The sequence below is a fragment of the Suncus etruscus genome, chromosome 14 (genome assembly GCF_024139225.1).
Source record: "Suncus etruscus isolate mSunEtr1 chromosome 14, mSunEtr1.pri.cur, whole genome shotgun sequence".
NCBI classification, from domain to species: Eukaryota; Metazoa; Chordata; class Mammalia; order Eulipotyphla; family Soricidae; genus Suncus; species Suncus etruscus.
In genome coordinates, this window is record NC_064861.1 from 97,582,833 (window position 1) to 97,605,697 (window position 22,865).

Here is a 22,865-nt window from a genome sequence, read left to right on the forward strand (position 1 = left end):
AGGAGTGATTCTTAAGTGCAGAGCCATAAATAAGTCCTGAGCACTACTGGTGTGGCAAGAAAATAGCAAAATCATGTAACATATCATAAAAAATAGTGGAAATTCAACTGTGAGCTATACATTACTGATTCCCATTGAGTTCCTTAACTGTATTACAGAATTCCTAAGCCCAGAAGAAGTGAAGCATAATATCTCAGTAGATTTCCTGACTTCCGCCTGTTCAAACACTACATATATTCTTTTTTTTTCCATTGTTTTGGAGCTTTTATTCTAAGCAGCCTAGTGAAGTGCTCTCTAGATCTATTGTCAAATATATATCCAAAAAAGCCAACTTTCTCACTAACAAGGCCATATTACCATACTTTTACACAGATAAAATGGAAAGTCATAATTCAACTTAAAACTAATTTTAAACCAACATAGGGAACATATACTTGATTTTTTTTCAGCTCCTGATTTATAATCTGGTTTCACTTACCCTTATTCCATGAATCACTTTTATTCTAAACACAGTATGTTAACACATCAGTAACTAAAATGTTTTTAAAATGCTATATTACTGGGGCTGGAGAGATAGCATGGAAGTAAGGCGTTTGCCTTTCATGCAGGTCATCGGCTCAAATCCCAGCGTCCCATATGGTCCCCCGTGCCTGCCAGGAGCAATTTCTGAGCCTGAAGCCAGGAATAACTCCTGAGCACTGCTGGGTGTGACCCAAAAACCACAAAAAAAATGCTATATTACTGAACACTTAGAATAGACCAGGCACTATGCTATGCGTGTCTTACGTGTTAATCAATTATAAGATTTCAATGTAAGTTTGACATGGATAAATAGCATTTAGACCAAAAGAAACCTGACAATGGAAGAACGAGCATGTTAACACAACAGAGAAGAGCCCCCTTTTCAGACAACTGCAGAGTTCTGGCTGAAATGTGTAATTCAAACTAGGGTGATGGGAGAGAGAAATTTAGGAAACAAACCTACTGGGTTTGATGTGGGTGGTAAGGAGGGGTGGGCGGATGACTCTCCAGTATGGATTCTTTGATGAGCAAAGTGTGAGGATTGCCTAAAAATTTTTCTGCCTTTCTTGTAATTGTAGGATCTCTCTCCTGTATGGACTTGTTTGTGTTGATTAAGGTGTCCAATCTGGATGAAGGTTTTCCTACATTCCTTGCATTCATATGGTTTCTTCCCAGAATGAATTCTCTGATGGACACTGAGAGACTGACGATGGCTGAACGCTTTGCCACACACACTACATTCGTATGGTTTCTCCCCAGTATGACTTCTGTGGTGACAGATGAGAGACGACTTTGTCTTGAATGCCTTCCCACAGTCAATACACTCATAAGGTCGTTGGCCTGTGTGCAGCCTCTGATGCTGCATACAGGAAGAGTTGTCGCCAAAGGCCTTGCCACACTCAGCACACTTATAGGGCTTCTCCCCAGTGTGAACCCGCTGGTGCTGAATGAGGTGTGTGGTCTGGCTAAAGGCCTTCCCACATTCTCTGCACTCGTATGGTTTCTCTCCCGTATGTGTTTTCTGGTGTTGTGCCAGGTGGGCTTTCTGCGTGAAGGCCTTACTACACACCTTACACTTGTACGGCTTCTCTCCAGTGTGGATTCTCTGGTGCGTGGCCAGCTGAGAGCTAATGCTAAAGGACTTCCCACACTCACCACACTCAAAGGGTTTCTCTCCAGTATGAATCCTTAGATGACTGGCAAGATGGATATTCTGCCGAAAAGCTTTCCCACATTCCTGACACTTGAACGGCTTTTCTCCAGAATGTACTCTCTGATGCTGAGTAAGTGAGGCATGATGGCTGAAGGCTTTCCTACATATATCACATTCATACGGCTTCTCTCCGGTGTGAATCCTCTGGTGCACAGTAAGGGAAGAGCCATACCTGAAGGATTTGTCACAGACGTCACATTTGTAGGGCTTCTCCCCTGTGTGAATTCTCCTGTGTTGATTAAGTCCTATGTGGTCACTAAAGGCCTTCCCACAATCAGTGCAATCAAAGGGTTTCTCCCCTGTGTGGTAGTACCGCCAGTGACGAATAAGGGACGTGTTCTGTATGAAGGCTTTCCCGCACTCAACACACTCGTAAGGCTTCTTGCCAGTGTGACATCTTTGATGACGAGCAAAGGATGAGCCATCACTAAAGGCCTTTCCACATTCCTTACACTTATAGGGTTTTTCTCCTGTATGAATTCTCTGATGGACTGTAAGGGAGGAGCTCTGAGTGAAAGTTTTCTTACATTCATTACATTTGAAAAGCTTTTTTCCTGCATAGATTCCTGTATGTTTTATAGCCATTGAATTTTTTGAAAAAGTTCTCTTAAGGTTATCATGATTATGAATGCTCTCTTCTGAGCCCTCTAGATTGAGCCATCTTCCAGGTTTGTTATAGAAACACTCTCTTTCCCTAGTGAAGGATTTGTTATGAATGAATGTCCCCTGCTGGAATGCTATGTCCTCACTTACCAGTGTCCTTTCAAAGGAACCCAAGGAAGAAAAATTTGCTCTAAATGTAGAAGATTCCACAATAGTACTTGAAGTTTTGTCTGTTACTTCATCAAATACATTCTGCTTAGGACATAATTCCTGGATCTCATATATAGACTGTTGGCCTGAAAAGATATTAAGGAAACAAATATTTACTTTATCATTTGCTAGAACAAAAGGAACCTAACAGGAACACCGTGGTTGGCACTCATCTATTGGTAAATTAAACTATAAAATTATTTGCCTTTATAGGCGTCTCCACTTGGGCCAGAAAGATGGTTCAAAGACTCTGCATGTGGGAGCCCCAATTTCCATCTCCAGCACCACTGGAACTCACCCCAACAACCTGGGCACTATGGGTGTGTCTCCCCTCCCTCAAAGTAAAGACTATTATATTTGAGCACAGTCTTCAACGTGTGTAAAGAAGATCCACATAGAAGTCTCACAGGAACCTTTGCAAGGTGAGTAGAATAAAACATGTAAGTTAGTGGATACAAATTCCAAGCAAGAAGTCAGAATCGGGCCGGGAAGGTAGCACTAGAGGTAAGGTGTCTGCCTTACAAGCGCTAGCGTAGGATGGACCGTGGTTTGATCCCCCAGCGTCCCATATGGTCCCCCCAAGCCAGGGGCGATTTCTGAGCGCATAACCAGGAGTAACCCCTGAGCGTCAAACGGGTGTGGCCCAAAAACTAAAAACCAAAAAAAAAAAAAAAAAGTCAGAATCAGAGCAGTGAGGGACATGCTCCCAATGACTACCTCTCAGAAGACCAGTGCTGACCCTATCAGCCTCCCTCTCATTTTGTCTGCTGTGCTTGGAAAGGCAGAATCATTCCTAGAATTGCATCAAACACAAAAAAGACAAGATCTAGGGTACTCTTTAAATTTATCTCATGACTCTGGTTCAAATCACTGACACCTCATATCATCCATTCCTCAAGCTCTCTTAGGAGTGATTTGTGGGCACAGAGCCTGAGCATGACTAGATGTGACCTAAAACTCAAAACCCAAAATCATCATCTATCTATGAGAAAAATACTAGAGCTCATACATTTCTTGATGAAAACTCTTGCAGGCTACACACAAAAGTCAGCTATAATTCTATACAATAGGAATTATTCCGAAAACGTAGTTATAAAAAATATTCCATAGGGGCCGGAGAGATAGCATGGAGGTAAGGCGTTTGCCTTTCATGCAGGAGGTCATTGGTTCAAATCCCGGCGCCCCATATGGTCCCCCGTGCCTGCCAGGAGCAATTTCTGAGCCTGGAGCCAGGAATAATCCCTGAGCACTGCCGGGTGTGACCCAAAAACCAAAAAAAAAAATAAATAAATAAAAAAAATAAAAAATTCCATAAAAAATGACTTTAGAGGCCAGAGAGATGGCATGGAGGCAGGGTGCTTGCCTTGCAATCTGAAGGACAGTGGTTCGAATCCCGGAATTCCATATGGTCCCCCAAGCCTGCCAGGAGCTATTTCTGAGTGTAGAGCCAGGAGTAACCCCTGAGTGCTGCCAGTGTGAACCAAAAACAAACAAACAAAAAAAATGACTTTAAAAATAAATTATAAAATAATTAAATTAAAAATAAATAAATAAATTACTTGGGGCCAGAGCAGTCATGCAAGCAGTAAGGCATCTGCCTTGCCCGCACTAGCCTAGGACGAACCATGGTTCAATCCCCTGGCATCCCATATGGTCCCCCAAGCCAGGAGCGATTTCTGAGCGCATAGCCAGGAATAAACCAAGTGTCACCCCAAAAAGATTAAAAAAAGAAAGAAAGAAATGACTTGAGCAGCATGGGGTTCGGCAGGCCTCCGCCATGCCAGAGGCCTCCTTAACCAGGCCTAGGGGGAGTGCGGGACTTGGGAACCCCAGCACCCCTCTACCGCCTTGCTCCAGATCTCCAGGGTTTCCCCGGGCCACATGCCTGGGCAAGCCAGCGAGTTGGGTCTCTTGGTGGAGCTTCAAGGTACCCTAGGCTTTCCCCCATTCGGCTCCTTGGGGGGGGTCTGGGTGAGGCTCTGAACTTCTGGCCTCCCAGCTTCTTGGGAAGTCACTGGTAATCTATTTCCAGTCTATATTTCCAAAATCGCTCGGGGGCATTAGCACCAGATGCACCAGATAATGCACCAGATGCATTAATAGTACTTACTATCATTGAATTATGTTTTTATGTATGCAGAATATCCATTTTGTACTCTGCCCTTTCGCACACCCCTACAAAAGATCATTTTTCTTTTTAACTCTCTTAACCCCTATCATCATTATTCCTTATTTACCCTTTTTAACTTAAGTACTGTAGAGTCCTAAGTCACAGACCAAAGTGGTGCCCTGGAGTTAACACCCACCCAACTATTCCAAAAGGCATAGAAAGGACATGTATGTCTTTTCAACATTTTATGTGTGTTTTTTTGATGGCTATAACTTTTGCTGAATATTCTCTTATACAGTGACAATCCCCCCCTTTTTTTTATCTTCTCTTTGTGAACTGTTCAATATGGAATTTGGTGTGAAAGAATCCCTCAGTTTAATGCTTATGTTTGAACCAAGTCATGGATATTGTTGGACGTGTTCTTATGCCCCCATATACTCTGATAATGCCACGTGGCTTTATTTCTTGTTTGCTTAGGCACACTAAAACGGGAAAATACTATACATACAAATAAGTTCTTATCTAATAGAGATGGGAACACACAAATCTTGTAGTGCAATGGAACCTTACACCCTGAACATGACATAAAGACCTGACACAGGCCTCAGAAGAATGGGCATTCTCCATTCACCCCTGATCTAGAGAAGACATCTACGAAACATCCAAGGTTGTCTATAACATCCCCTGGAGGCAATTCTCTACCAGGGAAAATCCTACCACTGCTCTGACATCGACCTACTCAAAAGAGACTTCCCTTAACACTGAGAAGACTTAACAACAACAATGACCTGCTTACTGGACAGGGCTTTCTGTATTGCCCCTTAATTGTGAGGTGAAACTAGAGGATACTCCACACCAGCCTGACTTCAATGTAGGATGTGCAGATTCCAGGATCCTCAATACAGAAACCTGATGCCAACAATAGGACTGCGTGAAAAATAAAACTGTATTGGCACTATAGACAATGACTTGGATTGAATAAACTAGTTTGCCTGGAGCCTAGAGTTGGTCTTATGCCAGGAAACTTCAGGGGTAGGAGTCTCCTTGTATTTAGACCAAGGCTTTTCCTTTCCATGTCCCCCATATTTTGGTGGGCCTATGCAAACAATATTTGCCACTCTAACACCGTTTTTACTGTGCCCTTTTGACTCACCCTTAAAAAAAAAAACTCTTAAACTTTTGATGTTAACTTAAACTAATATGTATGTGCATGAAAATATAAAAAAATACTATGCCTTCAATGTTTAAGGAGTCACATAAATCTCATAGCTTTAGGTTGCTTTGTATACTGCTAAGAAATGTTATAATGTACTACAATCTGGGGACTTGTGGACAAAGTAATTGTACATGGGTTCTGCCTTCTTAATGTTCTTTGACTGTAAGTTCAATATTTAGGCATCAGCAAGGGGATTTCTTCTGAGAACTCTGTTTATGGGTGATTAATGTTCTTTGACTGTAAGTTCAATATTTAGGCATCAGCAAGGGGATTTCTTCTGAGAACTCTGTTTATGGGTGATTATCCTTTCTTTTTTTTGTTTGTTTTTTGGTTTTTGGGCCACACCCAGCATTGCTCAGGGGTTACTCCTGGCTGTCTGCTCAGAAATAGCTCCTGGCAGGCATGGGGGACCATATGGGACACCGGGATTCGAACCAACCACCTTTGGTCCTGGATCGGCTGCTTGCAAGGCAAAAGCCGCTGTGCTATCTCTCCGGGCCCCAGGGTGATTATCCTTTCACTGTAACTTTACCTTGCCCTCTTTGCATCATTTTTCTCATAATTAAAAATTAAAAATTAGGGCCCGGAGAGATAGCACAGCTGCGTTTGCCTTGCAAGCAGCCGATCCAGGACCAAAAGGTGGTTGGTTCGAATCCCGGTGTCCCATATAGTCTCCCGTGCCTGCCAGGAGTTATTTCTGAGCGGACAGCCAGGAATAACCGCTGAGCATGCCGGGTGTGGCCCAAAAACAAAACAAAACAAAACAAAACAAAATTAAAAATTAAAAAAAAAATAAAAACAAACAAAAAACCATCATTGTCCATTAATGGTATATTGAATAAAAGCACTCTGTGCATATCTTAGAATATTGTTAAAAAAAAAAAAAAGGAAAGAAATGACTTAGAAATAAGTTTACCCCAGAGGAGGAAAGAATATAGGCTGAAACTGCAGAGGCCTAAACAAATAAGATGGCATTCTAGTTGTTAGCTGTTACAATGCTGATACAATCAATCACAGTGATAGTCTAAAGAGTCACTTAGATTTGATGTGTCCATTCAGAATCTTGGGGTCTTCCACACTCAGAAATTAAAACCATCCTAACGCAAGGAGTTCAATTAGCCAAAACAATCTGGAATACAAGAGCAAAGCTTGAAGGACTTTACTTCCTGTTTTCCACCTCTATCACAAAGGTACTGTAAGTAAATCCATGAGGAAATGGCCTGAGGTCAGATACACAGATGATAGAATAGATGTCAAAGGTCAATATATTTTTTAAATAAATCCCAATTTCACTGTTTTTATTGAGAATGTTATTAAGCTGATCCCACTTAAAATTCATTAACGTTCTGTCCATAGGTTTTTTTTTCCCATGAGGGTGACAAGAGTAGTCAATGGGAAACCAATAGTCACTTCAATAAATGGCACTGGGAATACTGGATATGCATAGGCAAAAGAACAAAAGTATATATCTCACAACTTTAGCAAAATTCAACTCAAATGGATCAAATACCTACCTACCTACATGAGCTAAAACACTTAAAAACACTCAGTTAGGGCTGGAACAATAGTATAACAGATAGGATGCTTGCCTTGCACACAGCCAACCTGGGTTCAATTCCCAATTCCATATGGTCTCCTAAGCCTATCAGGAGTGATCCCTGAGCACAGAGTCAAGAATAAGCCCTGAGCCTCTGCTGGGTATAGCCCAAAAATCAAACACCCCCCCCACAAATCCACACAGGTATAGCTCTTTATCACTCCTGATATGGCAATAGATTCTCTGATATAATACCAAAAGCATTAGCAAAATAATAAACTAAATAAAAACAATTCATGGGGATCAGAGCAATAGGGAAGCAGGTAGGGCACTTGCATTGCATGTAGCTGACCTGAGTTTGATACCCAGCATGCCATATGGTTCCCCACAAATACAGAGCAAGGAGTAAAAGTATGACAACCAAAAAAATTGCAAATGTATGTATCTGGGGCAGAGGAGATAGCTCAAAGAGCTCATAATTATACTCTGTATATAGGAGGCTCAGATCAGATACCTGATACCACCTGCCATCACCCCAACACTTTACCAGGAGTAACCCAGAGCACCCAGTGGTGGTCCATAACAAAAAACTCAAGAACCCAGGAAATAAGAGATGAGATACCCCTCCCCCAAAATATACAGAGATAATCAATACAGCCACAGAGCATAAAAAAGCATTTGCAATTCAGGTATATATATATATATATATATATATATATATATATATATATATATATATATATATATATATATGACAAAAGAGTATTTTCTAAGAATATGTAAGTGCCCTTGTATCTCAACAATAAAAAGATAAACTGAACTGAAAAATAAAAAACTTGAAAAAGACGTTTCTACAAAGCAAATGATCACCACGTATGTGAAAGATGCTTATTGCCATTAGTCATTAGGGAAATGCAATGAAGAGGGAAATCAGACTTTACACATGCCATGGCCAGAGTTCAAAACAAAACAAAACAAAACAAAACAAAACAAGTTAACCAGGAGTTGACAAGGATGTGGGCAAACTGTTCAGGTGCAGCTGCCAATGAAATGGTACATCCTTAAGTTGGAAATACCAGGATTCTTTGGTGCACAGCACAAATTACAATGGACATTGTAGCAGAGCCCAGCACATATGCTCACAGCAGCACTACTGTCATGACTCCAAAGGTGGGAAGAAAGCCAATGTCCATCAAAGGAAGGATGCATGGAAAAATAAAATGTGGCCTGTGAATAAAGCCACAGGCTCCAAAATCAGGGGTTAAGAATGGGTTTAGGAATTCCAATACCCAAGCCTTTTGCTCCTAAGAAGGAAGGCAGCTTACTGGAGGAAGACTGGAGAATGAATGCCCTGCCTTCCTGAACCCCATTTTTTTTTTCATTTTATTAGAAAGAATCAGACTACACCCTAGGGTGAAGAATGAATACTGAGTAGAGAGGGACTCAGTAATCTAACACCAGATCACTCCCTGGGATGGAGAATGAATGAATACTGAGTAGTGTAGGACTCAGTAATACAACAGTGGCCCATCTGTAGAGAGATCACTCGATCATTAAAAGGAATCACATGGGTGAAAGGTGGAAAACAACAGCAGCACAGCGGGTCAGTTCAAGGTCACATAAGGACACAGACACCAGAGCCTGAAGCTGGCCACACTGTGAGAATTCCAGAGAAAGGTGTGGAGTAGGAGGAAAAGCTGGACTCAATTCTCTCTCCAGACCTGGCAGACTTATTGGCACTTCCTTGTGTTGATCAAGTACTAGATTCCTGGGGTGAAAACATGACTCTAAGCTGCAGTGGCCTGTCTGCAACAGCCTGCCAGACTCACCTGAGAGCAGTCCTCCTGTCAGCATTCTTTTCACCATCCAGGGATCCTTCTTCCCTTGCTCCAGTAGAGAGATGAGGTCTGGCTTAGAAACACAACCTAAAAAAAAAGAAAAGAAAAAAAAGAAAAAGAAAAGAAAAAAGAAATACAACCTATATGTGGAAAAATGGGAGGGGAGGGGGAAATCGTCATACTCTTGTGGGGAGAGGGGGCCCTCAGGACTCACTTCTGACTTAGTGCTGAGTCACGCTGGGAGGTGCTTGGAGGACAACATGTGTGGGGAGAAACCTAGATATACAACATGCAAAGAAAGTGCCTTCCCCACTGTGCTATCCAGGCCTGCTTTTGGGCTTCTTAAATTCACAATCGTACCTTATTTGTTTAGGTTTTTTTTTTTTAACAGGAAGGAAGATGAGTAAAAAGGCACATGTCAGAAAGATGTTTTTAGTAGTATAAAGAAGAAACCAACTTTCACCTACAAATGTTGCCCAAATTCACCCCCAACTCTTGGGAAGACCCTAAGTGCCTCTTCCACAATTCAAAACTGGGAAATAAAAAAGGAACTCATGTAGATGAATTCACAGTTGGGATTTTGTTTGCAGTTTTTTCGTTTTTTACTTTGGGGTAGGGGGTAAGGGTGGAGGTCAGAGGTGTTAGCAAGCCCAGTGGTACTCAGGAATCAAACTATTGTTAGCTGCATACAAGGCAAGTGCCTTAATGCTTTGCCTATGTCTCAGGCCCAACTCCAATCTGGGAGAGATGCTTCCTTACCAGCTGTCACCAGATCACCACGGCTGTCACACAGCATACTCTTATAGCAAGTTCTTTGGGCTGGGGCACGCTTCTCCAAAAACTTACTGGTAATGGTCACCATGCCCTAAAAGGATGACAAGTATGTTTTCCTATGAAACCCACCTTTGGATCCTAGGGATCACCACACATTTGATAATGGTGACTGGGTCCTTCCTATATTCAACACGCGTGATTCTATAAGTCTAGAAGTTCTTTCTTCCCTTATATAAAACATGACAAAAACGAGTAGCTCAGTGATAAGCACTTTTAAGTCCCCTTCGCACACATACTCACATACTTGCCTACTCATCCCCACTCACATTCATATTTTCACACACACATATTCATATAACTGCCCCAGGTTTCTGTATATGTACTACTTCTGGGGAGACCACATTCTGCTTCTAAGAACCATCATCTCTTTTGTCTTGGGGTCACACGCAGTTGTTCTCAAAGCTTACTCTTGGCAATCTGGGGATGAGGAAAAACCATATGAGGTGCCAGGGATGGAGAATCCAAGAAGCATCACATTCAAATGGGAATTTCTGAATTTATTGTAGTCATAGCCTCTATCCTCAAGGGTATCCTTACAAAGTGGATCTATTTCCTAGCTTACCAGCTGCCTCTCCAACAGAACATCGTAAGCCCAGTGCTCCCTTAAGCTGGAGCAATCCGAACTTGAGTCAGAGAGTCTCTCCATCACTGCCTGTGCCAGCTGGTCTTCATGGAAGTCCTTCTTCTTCCACATCAACTCCTCCGTCTCCTGCACAACCTTCAAGTCTGAAAATGTGTGTTAAGAAAGTCAATCCAGGGCCAGAGAGATAGCATGGAGGTAAGGCGTTTGCTTTCCATGCAGAAGGTTGGTTGTTCGAATCCCATATGGTCCCCTGAGCCTGCCAGGAGCGATTACTGAGCATAGAACCAGGAGTAACCCCTGAGTGCTGCCGGGTGTGACCAAAAAAAAAAAAAAGAAAGAAAGAAAGAAAGTCAATTCTAGGGCCAAAATGATATCACAGTAGGTAAGACTTTTGCCTTGCAGCATGCAGTCAACCTGGGTTTGATCCCCAGCATCTCATCTGGTCCCCAGAGTACTACTACAGGTGATTCTTGAGTGCAGAGCCAGGAGTACCTCTGAAAACTGCTGGGTGTGGTTCAAAACAGAAACAAAAAAAGCAAATCTCTCGTTTATTATGGATTTGATGAAGAACACTCCAAAAGGGTAACTGGATGACTTAAAATCTCTAAAAATAATGAGCCATAACAATAATACAGAAGAGAGGGGTATTTGCCTTGCATGTGACTGACCTGGGTTTCAATTCCCGGAATCCCATATGGTCCCCCAAGCACTGCCAGGAGTAATTCTTGAGCACAGAGCAAGAGGTAATTCCTGGGCACCACTGGTGTGGCCCCAAAATAAAAATAAAGAAATCTCCAAAAAAAAATCTCCAAAACAACATATTGACCCAAGCAACCTCATATTCCCAAGCATTTCCAGCTAAATCTCTAAAAGGGGAACTAGAGAGATGATACTGGGGTGATGCCAGTGGTCTTGCACACAGGTGACTCGGGTTCCATCTAGCACCCCAGAGGGTTCCAAGTCCCACCAGGAGTGATCCCTGAGCACTGTTGGATATGGCCCCCAAACAAAAAGCAATCATCTAAGTTGTATACATGTCTCATTACCTCATGAGCTGGTCCATTTTAGAGGCTGGGTATGGCAGTTGGACTTAGACATGCCCCTTGGATACCCCCACTGTAATGACTGTTGAACCTGGACACACACCTTGGATATGCCCCCTTGCCATGCCGGTATAAAAAGAAAAACTTGGGGGGCCAGAGAGATAGCATGGAGGTAGGGTGTTTGCCTTGCATGCAGAAGAACGGTAGCTTGAATCCCGGCATCCCGTTAGATCCCCTGAGGCTGCCAGGAGCGATTTCTGATGGTAGAGCCAGGAGTAACCCCTGAGTGCTGCTGGGTGTGACCCAAACCCCCACCAAAAAAGAGAGAAACTTGGGACTGGTGGGGGGTCCATAATAGTGAACAGAGCAGTATCTGCTGGCTCGTGGGGGGCCAGAGATAAAGCATCGGAAAACTGCTGCCTGCTTTGCATCAATTTGCTTTTCTATCTTTTTTGAACTTGGGCCTCCCTTGGCAACCTCTGGCTGGTGAATTTCCATCTAACTCTCTCTCTCTCTCACTCTCTGGAACCCCTGGGCAGGGTGGCAGGCCTCAGACACCAGGAAGAATAAAACATATACTTAGTTTCTTCTCTCTCTCCTCTCTCTCTCCTGGGTGGGAAGTCACTACAGTTGGGCACTTCCCAAGCAGTGCTCAGGAGGTCAAGGGGCCCCCACCAGTAATTCCAGGTCCAGCAGGTGGGGCAAAGCATGGGGCATACTGTGCAGCTTGGGTCCTGCTGTGCCAAGCATCACTAGGCCACCCAATAGTGTTTAGGATCTTCAGGGTTGCACCTAGCTGATGTTGACAATGACCCTGGGTCCAACACACACAACCCTGTTGCTGTCTTTGTCTCCTGGCCCTAGAGAGATGCTCAACTACCAACTAGTAGCTGATAGCCTGACTCATCTATTTAACCAAAGTTGATGAAAGTGACACTGGTCTGTGACCTGACCCTGGTTTGGGTTATGTGTATCAGAACATATAGCTATGGAGAGAGTAGGAACAAGGATATGGCTCTGGGAGAAGAGAGATGTACAGTACAGGGGTTCAGCAGCCTTCCGCCGCACCCCCAGCTCCAGGCCAAGTGTAGAAAGAACCCACAGAGGCTGCAGAGTTGCTGGGCTCAAAAGCCACACTCACCAGGGGCCTTGCCACAGGCCACCATCCACGGCTCCTTCCGCTGTTCCAGCAAGGATATCATAGTGGGCTTTGAAACGCAGAGTCCTGAGCATGGAAACAGGGTGGTCAGGCAGTGGGCTAGCATGCCGGGCAGCAGTGTGGGACAGGACACTCACAAGAGTGGGGGGGACAGAATATGCATGGGGATAGAGGGCACAGGGAGTACTTGGGGACAGAGGGGTACAGGACATGCAGTGTCTGTGAGGCAAGCTCACCCAGAGAAGCCAGGCTCCTGTAGTTGTCGAGCATCACCTTCCGGTGGAGACGCCTTTGTGCAGGGCCCAGCTGCTCCCACTCCTCCTGGGAGAAATCCACGGCCACATCCCTGAAAGTCACCAGGGTCTGTAGGACAAACCCAGAGCTAGTGGAGTACACTGTGTGCCATCCCCGACTCATGTGTCACCTCTGCCCCAGGTCCTCAGCATGATCTGTACATTGTACATGGAGATGAGTAGAAATGTTTAAAAGGGGGGAGTGGTGGAGCGGTAGCACAGCAGGAAAGGTGTTTGCACAACCAACCCAAGTCCAATGCCTGGCATCCCAGAGTCCCCAAAGCACAGCCAGAAGTGATTCCTAAGTGCAGAGGGATGGACAAAACAAAAACAAAAACAGTGGGGATGGGGCAGAAAGATAGTGCAGCGGCATGTGGCTGACTGGGTTCAATCCCCAGCATCTCATATGGTCCCCCAATAGTACCAGGAGTCATCCCTGAGCAAAGAGCCAGGAGAAAGCCCTGAGCCTCTACCAACAGGTGTAGCCCCAAAACAACAAAACCAAAACAAAAGATCCCATCGAGTTTCCCATCAATGCTCAGCACCAAGGGGCAGCTCCACAGACATGGGTTAGTTTTAAGACAATGGATTCAGAGCACACAGTTGCTGATTTTAGGGTACAACTGTGAGACACAGTAAAGTTTTCTGCCAAGAGCTACTCCCAGTGCAGTGCTCCAGAGTGAGGTGGGTCAGGGACTGGTTGTGCCAGGAATTGCACTCACATGCAAAGCCTATGTTCCATGCCTCCATGTTCCCAGCAGTGCAACTAGAAAGTGCTGCCTTTCACAGAGCTGGGCCTTTTCCCCAATGCAATGACACTGAACTGGTAACGTTTCTCTCCACCATGACAAGAGCCACCAAGGCAAACTGTCTCTAACGAAAGCCAGTGGGCTCAGTCAGACCTGAGTAAGCACCAAATGTGCTCTGACTCCAAGGTCCCGGGGTCTCTCAGTCATGGTGACCATTGAGACAGAACCTACTGAGTGCTTTAGCTGGATGGGTTGAGACACTGTAACACCCGAGAACCCACTTTACCTTCCAGTAAAGCATTTCTGTGTGTGTGTGTGTGTGTGTGTGTGTGTGTGTGTGTGTGTGTGTGTGTGTGTGTGTGTGTGAGTGAGTGACAACTGACGGTGCTCAGGGGTTACTCTGGCTCGGTGTTCAGGAATCACTTCTGGAAGGCTTGGGGAACTCGTGTGTGTGTGTGTGTGTGTGTGTGTGTGTGTGTGTGTGTGTGTGTGTGTGACAACTGACGGTGCTCAGGGGTTACTCTGGCTCGGTGTTCAGGAATCACTTCTGGAAGGCTTGGGGAACTCGTGTGTGTGTGTGTGTGTGTGTGTGTGTGTGTGTGTGTGTGTGTGTGTGTGTGTGTGTGTGACAACTGATGGTGCTCAGGGGTTACTCTGGCTCGGTGCTCAGGAATCACTTCTGGAAGGCTTGGGGAACTCGTGTGTGTGTGTGTGTGTGTGTGTGTGTCTGTGTGTGTGTGTGTGTGTCTGTGTGTGTGTGTGTGTGACAACTGATGGTGCTCAGGGGTTACTCTGGCTCGGTGCTCAGGAATCACTTCTGGAAGGCTTGGGGAACTCTCTAGGATGCCAGGGATCGAACCCGGGTCAGCGACCTGCAAAGCAAACGCCTTTCCCTCTGTGCTCTGGCTCCAAGTCCCAGGAAACTGTCAGTGACATGATCCTCGCCCCCTCGGGACCCAAACCGTCCCCCAGGTGGGGCTGAGACTCACCCGGGCTGTGGCCTCCTGCAGGGACTTCTCCGTGGGCAGCGCTGCGGGGACAGAGAGCGGCTAGCGCCCGGCCAGGGACCCCCAGCCCCTCGCTCCCCCGCTGGGGCCCCGCGGCAGGGGGTGGGGACCCCCCGGGAGCGTGGGGCGGCCACGCAGGGGCAGGGGCGCGGGGTGCCCAGGGAGCGTGCGCGAGGCCAGGCCCGGAGCCCCTGCTCCCTCCCGGCGGCTCCGCACCCCCGGCCACCGGTCCCCGCGGTCCCCGCGCCCGCAGAGGCCACGCGGCCCGGGGTCCCTGTTGCTCACCTCTGGGCTCCCCGCTCGCCGTGCCCCGACACGCGAGGCCCCTCGGGGTGCGCGGCCTCCCCCGGGCAGCGGCGCGGTCCGCGGCCAGGGCCCTTGCGCGCGGGGCGCCGAGGCGCGGCGGGGACCCAGGCCCGGGGGCCCGCGCCCTCCCGCGCCCCCGCATCCAGGCCCCGCGCCCCGGCCAGTGCGCCCGCCCGCCGCCGGGGTCTGCACCACGGACCGGGCGCCGGCGGAGTGCGCGTGGCCGCGCGGCGCCGCCTGGGAAACGTAGTTCCCGCGGCCACAGGCGGACGACCGCGCCCGAGGCCGGCAGGTGCTCGGCGGAGCCAGCACCAGCCCACGGAGCGGCTCTTCGACTTGGAACAGTCCGGGCTTTTTCGGTGGGCGTTGGGGCCACGACCGGCGGCTCTCAGGGCTCACTCCTGGCTCTGTTCTCAGGAATCCCTTCTGCTCAGCGAAAAGAGAAAACAAGAAAAACCAGAAAAGAAAAATGAGTAACAACAACAAGGAATCACTGCTGGCAGCTCCAGGTACCCTCTGGGGTGCTGCGGGTCCAGTGCCCTCCACGCTGTGCTCTCGCTCTGACCCCTGAAACGTGCTGTCCACTTCCGAGCGACTGGACATCCGCAGAAGAGCACCAGAGTCCCCGGCATGTCCACCACCTAGGCGAGGAGCTTTCATTAAGCATGTTGCGACCTAGCGGAGCTGTTCGTGCCTTTTCGCTCTCTGCGGCATACTTCTGCATGTGGGCGGCTAAAGTCCAGCTCCTGGGATAGCTTGCTCGGCTCAGACCGACTCCTGAGCAGCTCCTAAATACTGCCAGGCATGCCCCTGCTCTACACGCAAACTGAGGCGAAAGTGGGCTTCGACATTTCCAGCTGGATCACTGCCCCATGCCACTTAAGCAAGCTACCTCTCTACTGGCACAAAAAGGTGCTTCTGCATAAGTAAATCCCCTACCCCGGCAATGGCTGCCCATTCAAAGATGTTCGAAACGGAATAGCCTACGAGGACTGACTGGAAGAGAGTGAATGCGAATAGCTCGACAGTGGTGAAACTTCCACTGAAAGTCTGCACGGACGCATCTCTTGACTCAGGGCCCACACCGTAAGCAAACAATCACACTGAATCTGGGGCTCGCACTAACCTCAGAGAAGTCGGAAAGGCACTGTACTCTCCTTATACCAATATATATAAGGGTACATAATTATAGGTATATATATACCGATATGTACCTTATTCTACCGAGCTTTAGACATGCTGCCATGCTACTCCTCATCAGCCTTACAACGAGGTTTGGGCTCCAGATTGGTCATGAGCTCTTGACACTGACAGACGCTTTCCTGAGTCCACAGCTTACAAGTAATTTTAAAACACACTTAAGAGTCCTGACCTCACACTTGCTGAGCGCCAATTCTCGCTCACTACTCTCACCCACCCCGGCCCGGAGCACACGCGCCTCCAGCCCTCGACCTCACTCTCCCAGGCGCAGTCCCGGTCCTCGAGGCAGGCGCGGGCTCCCAGTGCGCAGGCGCGTGGGACCTCGGTGGGCGGAGCGAGCGCTCAGCCGTCGGAACTGGGCGGGGCCGAGTCTGCGCATGCGCGGAGGGCCCTGCTGGAGACCTCCGCGTCCCTAGTAAAGAGCAGGGTGGGAGGATCCCGTTGGGCTGACTTGTCAGCAAGCCTGGACCTTGGGGGTCGGGTGCCGACGATAGCAGATCAGGGCGTTTCTCCTTTGCAGACGGCAATACCATTACTGTGATATTATTGATGAGGAAAAATTTCTTAAATGTTTTTAGGTCATATATATTTTAAACTTTTCTTTTCCAAAAAGACTGCCCCCGTTTAGAATTGTAGCCTGCAAACAGAAACCCTTGCAGAAGAGCGGAGAGCCGCAGAGACAAAGAGGCCTCAGACAGTTAGCTCGAATTAAGATAAGCAAGTTCTGCTCTCACAGCTCCCAAGGACAGCAAGCCTGGGAGATAAAGACTTGGACATGTGGGATCAAGGCCCGTTTATACTTACTATTTTGTTATAGCTGCCACTTTAAGTAAGTTTTAAGTTTTATAGGATATATATGTATATCAATAAGTTAAGTTAGTCGTTAAGTACTCTTATATTATTGCTAATAATTATAAGCCTAGAGTGATTTCAGCAGAGGGGGCTCTCGGCGCCAGAAAGCTTCTAAGGCTAACGTATGTGCCACTCTGTACAAAGGAATCTAACAATTAGCTACATTTGAACCTTGAGTGTTACTGATCCCCTTTCTTCTCTGTAACTAGCAAGGCCAGGTTGCTCCCATCCTGGCCCACTGTGATAAGCTGACACCTGCAATAGGTAACACTAGGGTTGATAAGTTTTAATGGTCATCTCTTTGATCACCGAATGTCTCTCTTAAAGCTATGATATCTTTTTGTAATGTAAGCCTTTGTTCACAGCTCCGTCTGTGACAGATAAGAAAAAAGTGTTGTCCTTGCTTTGAAAATTCCTATATAAGCTCTGCAGAAAAGAGCCTCGGGGTCTCTGCTCTGAGATCCATCTCGGCAGATGACCCTGACCGGCCAGAATAAAACTCACCTGTTGCTTGTGCATGGTCTGCATCTCTTTGGGACCCTCAAGGCGCTGAAAGGACAGTGGGGGCTCATTGCCCCGGACCCTATCATTATTACTATGTCGTATTATGTTATAGTTTTGTCGTTATTATCTCCGAGAAGACGACGGCTCAAGGGGAAGCTGAACCCCCCATTCTGACCCAATCAGAGTGAGAAAATCCTTCTGGGGGCTCGGACATCTCTAGAATTACAGAGACAGGGGACAAAGCAATGCAGTGCGGGGCCAGAGGGATAGACAGCACAGAGGGAAAGGGCGTTTGCCTTGCAGGAGTGATTCCTAAGCACGAGCCAGGAGTGCCCTTGCATGCCACCGGGTTTTGGTAAAAACAAGAAACAAACAAAAATGACCAAAAACACAATGAACAGGCTCAGAGCAGAGACAAGCAAAGCAGGCAACTTCTGCTCTTGTCTAGTGACCTTTATCTGGGTTCTTCCCCATACTCTCTCATACACACAATATTTCACACACAGCACTAATTCACATACCCTCATGCACACACACACACAGTGCCTGCCGGCTTGGGGGTCCCTCCTTTTGCTCCGTAGTTACTGTAATGTTGGGGAAGAGGGGAGCCCACCCAAGACCAAAGGACCCACCAAACTCTAACCCGGCTCTATGTATTTTCATTTCTTAGTTTTGGGGCCACCCCCCGGGGTGCTCAGCTCTCTCCTGGCTGTGCTGTGCTCAGGACCACTCCTTCCTGGCTCTGCAATCCTTATTCCAGAGGGCTGGGTTCACGGTTGATTCTCGGCAGCACGGCGCCATCTGCTGGACACCCGGCCCGGCCCTAAGCGCCTCCTTAATTTACAAGCGGCGTCTTCTGCATTTAGGGAAACTGCTCCCCAAAGAACCAGCTCGAAGCGGGGGGGTCCTGGTTCTCATGCCTGGGTCTGACTCCCCGATGCTGGCGGACTCTGAAGCTGACTCGCCAGCCGCTGGGAGCCACTCCCAAAGGGCCCTGCAGAGACGAGTCAGGTCGGGATGGGCTTGGAGCAGGGTGTGGAAGGAAGGAAGACTCTGCAGAGATGCTCAGAGACCCAGACTAACCGCAGCCTCTCTTTTTCTGGGGGGGGGGGGGGGGAGGAGCCCATATCCAGCGGAGCTCGGGGGTTCCTTCCTGGCTCTGTGCTAAGAAATTAATCCTGACAGGCTCAGGGGACCATACAGGATGAGGGGGATCGAATCCCAAGTTGGCCTGTGCAAGGCAAATGCCTTCCCCGCTGTGCTATATATCGCTCAGTCCCTCCCCCAAAAGTTTCTTTAAGGACCACAGCGGCTGTGGCCTGTAGAAAATGGTTCACATGGGCAGGTGGATCTAATCAGGCACCACCTGTGGAACACAGAGATTTTGGGGAGAGGACTCTTCGCTCCAGTTGCCAGCATGCACGTTCTGTATGAAACATTTTTACAGGGTTGGAGAGGACAGCAGACAGAAAGGTTGGCTGCCTTGCAACCCAGTCCACCGGAATCTAAGCTAGGATTGATCTTTGAGCACAAAGCCAGGAGTAAGCCCTAAGCACTACCAGTGAGGTCCTAACCCCTCCCCCCAAAGTCAACTTAACAGAAAAAAAAAAATCAACGTATTAAATAAGGACCAGCTAAAATGCTTGAGATTGAAACAAAACAGAGGGGCAATATCATATCGGTTCAGCATCTGCCAGTGGGAATAATATACCTGCAGGCCATGCTTAGGCCCAGCCATCAATGATTCAAAGGGGACAGGGCCTCACCACGTTTCCACCAGCAACCCCCTTCCACCTGGGGAATCTCTGGGTAACCCCTCAGCTCATAAAGTAGGTACTAGGAGCTGAAGTCATAGTCCAGTAGATACAGTGCTTGCCTGACATGAGGACGACCCAGGTTCAATCCTAACAAGTTTCTTGTAGATGCGGAAAATCTCCCCCCCTCCCCCAAAGTTCCACAGATTTCTGGAAAATTCTGACTCTCCGGGAGAATGCGTGGGCCACTGTGAGCTCTGAAGGTGAAGAACCAATCAGCTTCAAATATGTTCAGAATCTAGGGTAAGACACAGAGGCTGCCCAGGAGATGGGAAGAAGACTGGATGCTAAGGAGGTGAACGAAAATCTGATCCTAAAGAAGCTATGTAGCCCCAAACCCTCGGAAATTCAGAAACGAGCCTGTATATCTGGGTTGTCTCAGGTCACGAAGAAGTGAAAAGATAACTGTGGCAATAACTGCTGCTTCACTGTTTTCAGAGTTATTTTCCTTTCAATGGTTCTCTCGATACTTGGGTAATAGGCATACTCCTTTCTGGCTTCCTGAATAGCATATTTCATGCATATGATGGCAATCATATTTTGGTGCCTTAAATGTATCTAAAAGTCATTACAATTCAAGTAACTTTACTTCCTTGTCTCCTAACATGTAAAACAAACAAACAAAAAAAAAAACTCCTCTAATCATTTCATTTTGTTTAGGGGCTACCTACACAGGCAGCACACAGGGGTTATGCCTGGCTCTGTGCTCAGGAATCATTCATGGCAGGCTCAGGCACCATATGAGATGCCAAGATGGAACCTGGGTTGGCCGTGCAAGGCAAATGCCTTCTCCGCTCTCATAGGCCCTGCCCTTAATCATTTTCATCAAAATTTAAATTTTTGTTTGCTTGTTTGGACTACATTGGCAATACTTAAGATTACTCCCAGGGCTGGAGTGATAGCACAGCGGTAGGACATTTGCTTGGCAAACAGCCAACCCAGGAAGGACCTGGATTCAATTTTCGGCTTCCCATTTGGTCCCCCGAGCCTGCCAGGAGCGATATCTGAGCACAGAGCCAAGAGTAACCCCTGAGAGCTGCTAGGTGTGACCCGAAAACAAATAAACAAAAACCAAGGTTACTCCTGGCTCTACCTTCAGGGATCTCCCCTAGCAGTCATCGAGGTACCATGTAAGGATCAAACCTGGGTTGGCCGCATGCAAGGCAAGCACCCTACCCACTGTACTATCTATCTGATCCAATAATTTTGGAGGTTTCTTAGCGAATCCAAGAGAAATTTGACTGTTTATTTTTCCCTTTAAAATTTTCTCAGAAAATTAGAACCTTTGGCCTATTAAGTGATAATAGTATAGTGAGAAAAAAAGTGTTCCTAGGGGCTGGAATGATAGCACAGTGGTAGGGCATTTGCCTTGCATGCAGCTGACCCAGGACGGACCTCAGTTTGATCCCCGGCTTCCGCAAGCCAAGAACGATTTCTGAGGAGTAACCCGAGTGTCAGAGGGTGTGGTTCAAAAAAAGTGAAAAAAGGTGAAAAAAAAGGAAAAAAGTGATCCTAGAATACCCCACCCTTTCCTTCACAATCATAGTCTAAAACAATGTGTGTCCCCAAACCCTCTTCAGTCCTTATAAATATAAATATATATGTATACACACATATGCATAAGCCGGCTGCAAGAGCCCAACACCTTCTGGCTAGGTGGACCTGCTAGTGTGTGGAGAGATGCGACACCTGCTGGGAGGCGGCCGCACACATTGCACAGGTAGGGCTTGTAGCCCGTGTGGACCCACCAGTGTTGTAGCAGCTGGGAGCCCATCCGGAACTTCCTCCTGCAGACGGGGCACGTGTAGGGCTTCTCCCTGCTGTGGATTCATTGGTGTCACAGCAGTGTAGATGCCTGAAGGCCTTCCCACAGTTTGCATACACCTACAGCTTCTGGCCAGTGTGGAATGAGTGATGCTGCAGCATCTACACTCACACACTCACCTGGGCACAGGCTGCATGCCACCACTGTCCCCATCAGCCACGGTGCTTCCCCTTGCTCCAGGAAGGCCAGCACATATGATTTGGAAGCAGCGAACCCTAGGAGGGAGAACACAGCACCCAGCTATAGGGTTGCAGGCCCCGGAGCCAGTAGGGCTGGCAGTAGCGAAGATCATCCCCACCAGAACTCTCCCAGGGACACTAGATGGCCTTCATTTACAGCATGATGTCTCAGTACAATAGCTATTGCGCCAGCCCCAGCTGCTGCCTCTCATCTCGGGAGAAACCCATGGCCACATCAGCCAGCAGCTCGGAACCCTGCAAGAAAGGCAGTCACAGGGGGCCAGAGAGATAGCATGGAAATAAAGCATTTGCCTTGCATGCAGAAGGTTAGTGGTTCAAATCCCGGCATCCCATATGGCCCCCCAGGCCTGCCAGGAGTGATTTCTGAGCGTAGAGCTAGGGTAGAGCTAGGAGTAACCCCTGAGTGCTGCTGGGTGTGACCCAAAAACGAAAGAAGGAAGGAAGGAAGGAAGGAAGGAAGGAAGGAGGGAGGGAGGGAGGGAGGGAGGGAGGGAGGGAGGGAGGGAGGGAGGAAGGAAAGAAAGAAAGAAAGAAAGAAAGAAAGAAAGAAAGAAAGAAAGAAAGAAAGAAAGAAAGAAAGAAAGAAAGAAAGAAAGAAAGAAAGAAAGAAAGAAAGAAAGGGAGGGAGGGAAGGGAGGGAAGGAAGGGAAGGAGGGAGGGAGGGAGAGAGAAGGAAGGAAAGGAGGAAGGAAGGAAGACAGAAAGAACGAAAGAAAGAAAGAAAGAAAGAAAGAAAGAAAGAAAGAAAGAAAGAAAGAAAGAAAGAAAGAAAGAAAGAAAGAAAGAAGGAAGGAAGGAAGGAAGGAAGGAAGGAAGGAAGGAAGGAAGGAAGGAAGGAAGGAAGGAAGGAAGGAAGGAAGGAAGGAAGGAGGAAAGAAAGAAAGAAAGAAAGATAAAGAGAGAAAGAAAGAAAGAAAGGAAAGAGAGAGAAAGAGAGAGAGAAAAAGAGAGAGAAAGAAAGAAAGAAAGAAAGAGGGAGGGAAGGAAGGAGAGAGGGAGAAAGAAAGGAGAAAGAAGGGAAGGAAGAAAAGGAGGAGAGAAGGAAGGAAGAAAGAAAGAAAGAAAGAAAGAAAGAAAGAAAGAAAGAAAGAAAGAAAGAAAGAAAGAAAGAAAGAAAGAAAGAAAGGAAAGAAAGAAAGAAGAAAGAAAGAGGGAGGGAGGGAGGGAGGGAGAGAAGGAAGAAAGAAAGAGGGAGGGAGGGAGGGAGGGAGGGAGAGAGAAGGAAGAAAGAAAGACAGAAAGAAAGG

At 47.1% G+C, this 22,865-nt stretch overlaps 1 protein-coding gene across 1 annotated transcript; it reads right to left on the bottom strand.

Moving 5' to 3' along the window:
* Window positions 1-761: 761 nt before the first annotated feature.
* LOC126027987 (zinc finger protein 28 homolog) lies at window positions 762-10,769 on the bottom strand. The gene is made up of 3 exons (XM_049787025.1): window positions 10,646-10,769; window positions 9,241-9,336; window positions 762-2,634 (listed from the first exon to the last, which is right to left on the bottom strand). Exons 2-3 carry the CDS (start codon window positions 9,275-9,277, stop codon window positions 941-943), a joined length of 1,731 nt encoding a protein of 576 aa, XP_049642982.1. The 5' UTR covers window positions 9,278-9,336; window positions 10,646-10,769; the 3' UTR covers window positions 762-940.
* Window positions 10,770-22,865: the final 12,096 nt, after the last annotated feature.

What these genes read in the sequence shown, in the direction of transcription:
- LOC126027987 (XM_049787025.1), bottom strand. Translation starts at nt 9,277, where the DNA reads ATGGTGAAAAGAATGCTGACAGGAGGACTGCTCTCAG. An exon ending in GACAGGAGGACTGCTCTCAG is followed by an intron (nt 2,635 to 9,240) that starts GTGAGTCTGGCA and finishes ATATCTTTTCAG; the next exon opens with GCCAACAGTCTATATATGAG.